The sequence below is a fragment of the Pundamilia nyererei genome, unplaced genomic scaffold, assembly GCF_000239375.1.
Source record: "Pundamilia nyererei isolate P.nyererei 1_Seehausen unplaced genomic scaffold, PunNye1.0 scaffold00032, whole genome shotgun sequence".
In the NCBI taxonomy this organism is placed as follows: Eukaryota; Metazoa; Chordata; class Actinopteri; order Cichliformes; family Cichlidae; genus Pundamilia; species Pundamilia nyererei.
In genome coordinates this window covers 2,764,486-2,766,021 of record NW_005187433.1, presented here as the reverse complement: position 1 = coordinate 2,766,021, position 1,536 = coordinate 2,764,486, and the positions used below count along the sequence as shown (strand labels likewise).

At 42.1% G+C, this 1,536-nt stretch overlaps 1 protein-coding gene across 5 annotated transcripts in view; it reads left to right on the top strand.

Annotated features, from left to right (window-relative positions):
• The window catches only part of LOC102212508 (ankyrin-1-like), a 78,861-nt gene that overhangs the window by 56,052 nt on the left and 21,273 nt on the right, over positions 1–1,536 (top strand). For all 5 annotated transcript variants that reach the window (XM_005729338.2, XM_013909869.1, XM_013909871.1 and 2 more), the window contains 2 exons: positions 189–285; positions 411–639. In XM_005729338.2, the coding sequence (XP_005729395.2) occupies positions 189–285; positions 411–639 (326 nt within the window). The remainder of the gene's footprint in view (positions 1–188; positions 286–410; positions 640–1,536) is intronic.

The window sequence follows — 1,536 nt, the reverse complement described above, 5'->3', positions numbered from 1 at the left end:
AAAAGGGACGCTAAACAAATGATGCAAAAAGGAGAAGCCAGGATACTGGATGTATATATTCAAAAAGACAGTCACTAGATAATCGATAATAGGTGGGAGACCTAACAAAGAAAGGAAATAAAACTGATGAAGGTCCAACTTAGACAACATAATGGGACAGTTTTTCCAACACTTGCACATCAATCCAGGTGGAACAGCACCAGCTCAGTGGGAGGACATCACTGGAACCACCAAGCTGATGTACGCCAACAACTGTGCCAATTTCACCACCAATGTGTCTGCAAGGTGAGCTCAGTAAACACCTGTGCAAGCATGTTCCCAGTCAACTTTTTTTCCTGCACTCTTGCACACGTCTGGATTTAGATCCAGCTGGTTTGTTTAATTCTTCTCTGTTCTCCTGCTATATCCAGATTCTGGCTGGCAGACTGTCCACGTACGGCGGAGGTGGTCACCTTTGCCAACCTGCTGTACAGGGAGCTAATGGCAGTCCCATATATGGCCAAGTTTGTTATTTTTGCAAAGATGAATGAGGCACGTGAGGGACGCCTGCGTTGTTACTGCATGACAGATGACAAGATGGACAAAACTCTGGAGCTGCACGAAAACTTCACCGAGGTGGCCCGTAGTCGAGACATTGAGGTGCGCACAGGGGCAAGGCCTCAGAAAGCCAGCTTGTTAAGGAGCGCAGTTGAACATGTGATTCGTTTTAAGTTCTCTAAAAAGTGGCGGCATTGTGGTGTGGTGGTTAGCACTGGTTCCTCAGACCAAGAAGGTCCTGGGTTTGAATGATGCTGTGTAAAGCAGGGGTCCCCAACTAAAATAACAGGAGGTTCACTACCTCCATCATCCAATCAATCTGGGTTCCAAACACTTTAAATGACCCAACAAAAATATTTTCTTTCATTTCTATTTAACATTTAATTAACAATATAGACTTTTGCCTTGTAACTACTGATCAATTATTCATATGCCATTAAATCATCTGCTGAACCGAAAAGTGTAATCCAGTTCAAGTACTAATATTAAACAAAAAACTATTTAACAATAAAATCATGCAATAATCTTTACCACATCTATTGCACATAACCCAACATTAAGGTGTCTTGATGCATGCTCAATCATCCAGGTAAATCCAAATCAAAAAAGTTGTTTCTGTTCATCTGGATCAACCGTTTTCAGTGGGAGAAACATTTCATTACTCATCCAAGTGACTTTTGAAGAAGAATGGGAAAAGGGAAAGACCACCTTTGAATCGATGAGGGGGCCTAAGGGTACATCTTTCGCTATCTTACAACGCTGTGATTGCAGCCATTCCCCAACTCTCTGTGAATGGTACTCATGTCCATTGATCAATGGTCTTTGATCAATGGGCTTTGATCAGTGGTTGTTAATCAATGGTCATGACAATTTGGATTTTAATGATTAAGAAACTGACCTCACAGCCCATTGTTCATTCAGTGGGCTAGTCATTGTGCAAAGGTACTGTTTGTAACGTTGGGGAAACCTGCAGTCAGCTGACACTAAAAAAATCACTTG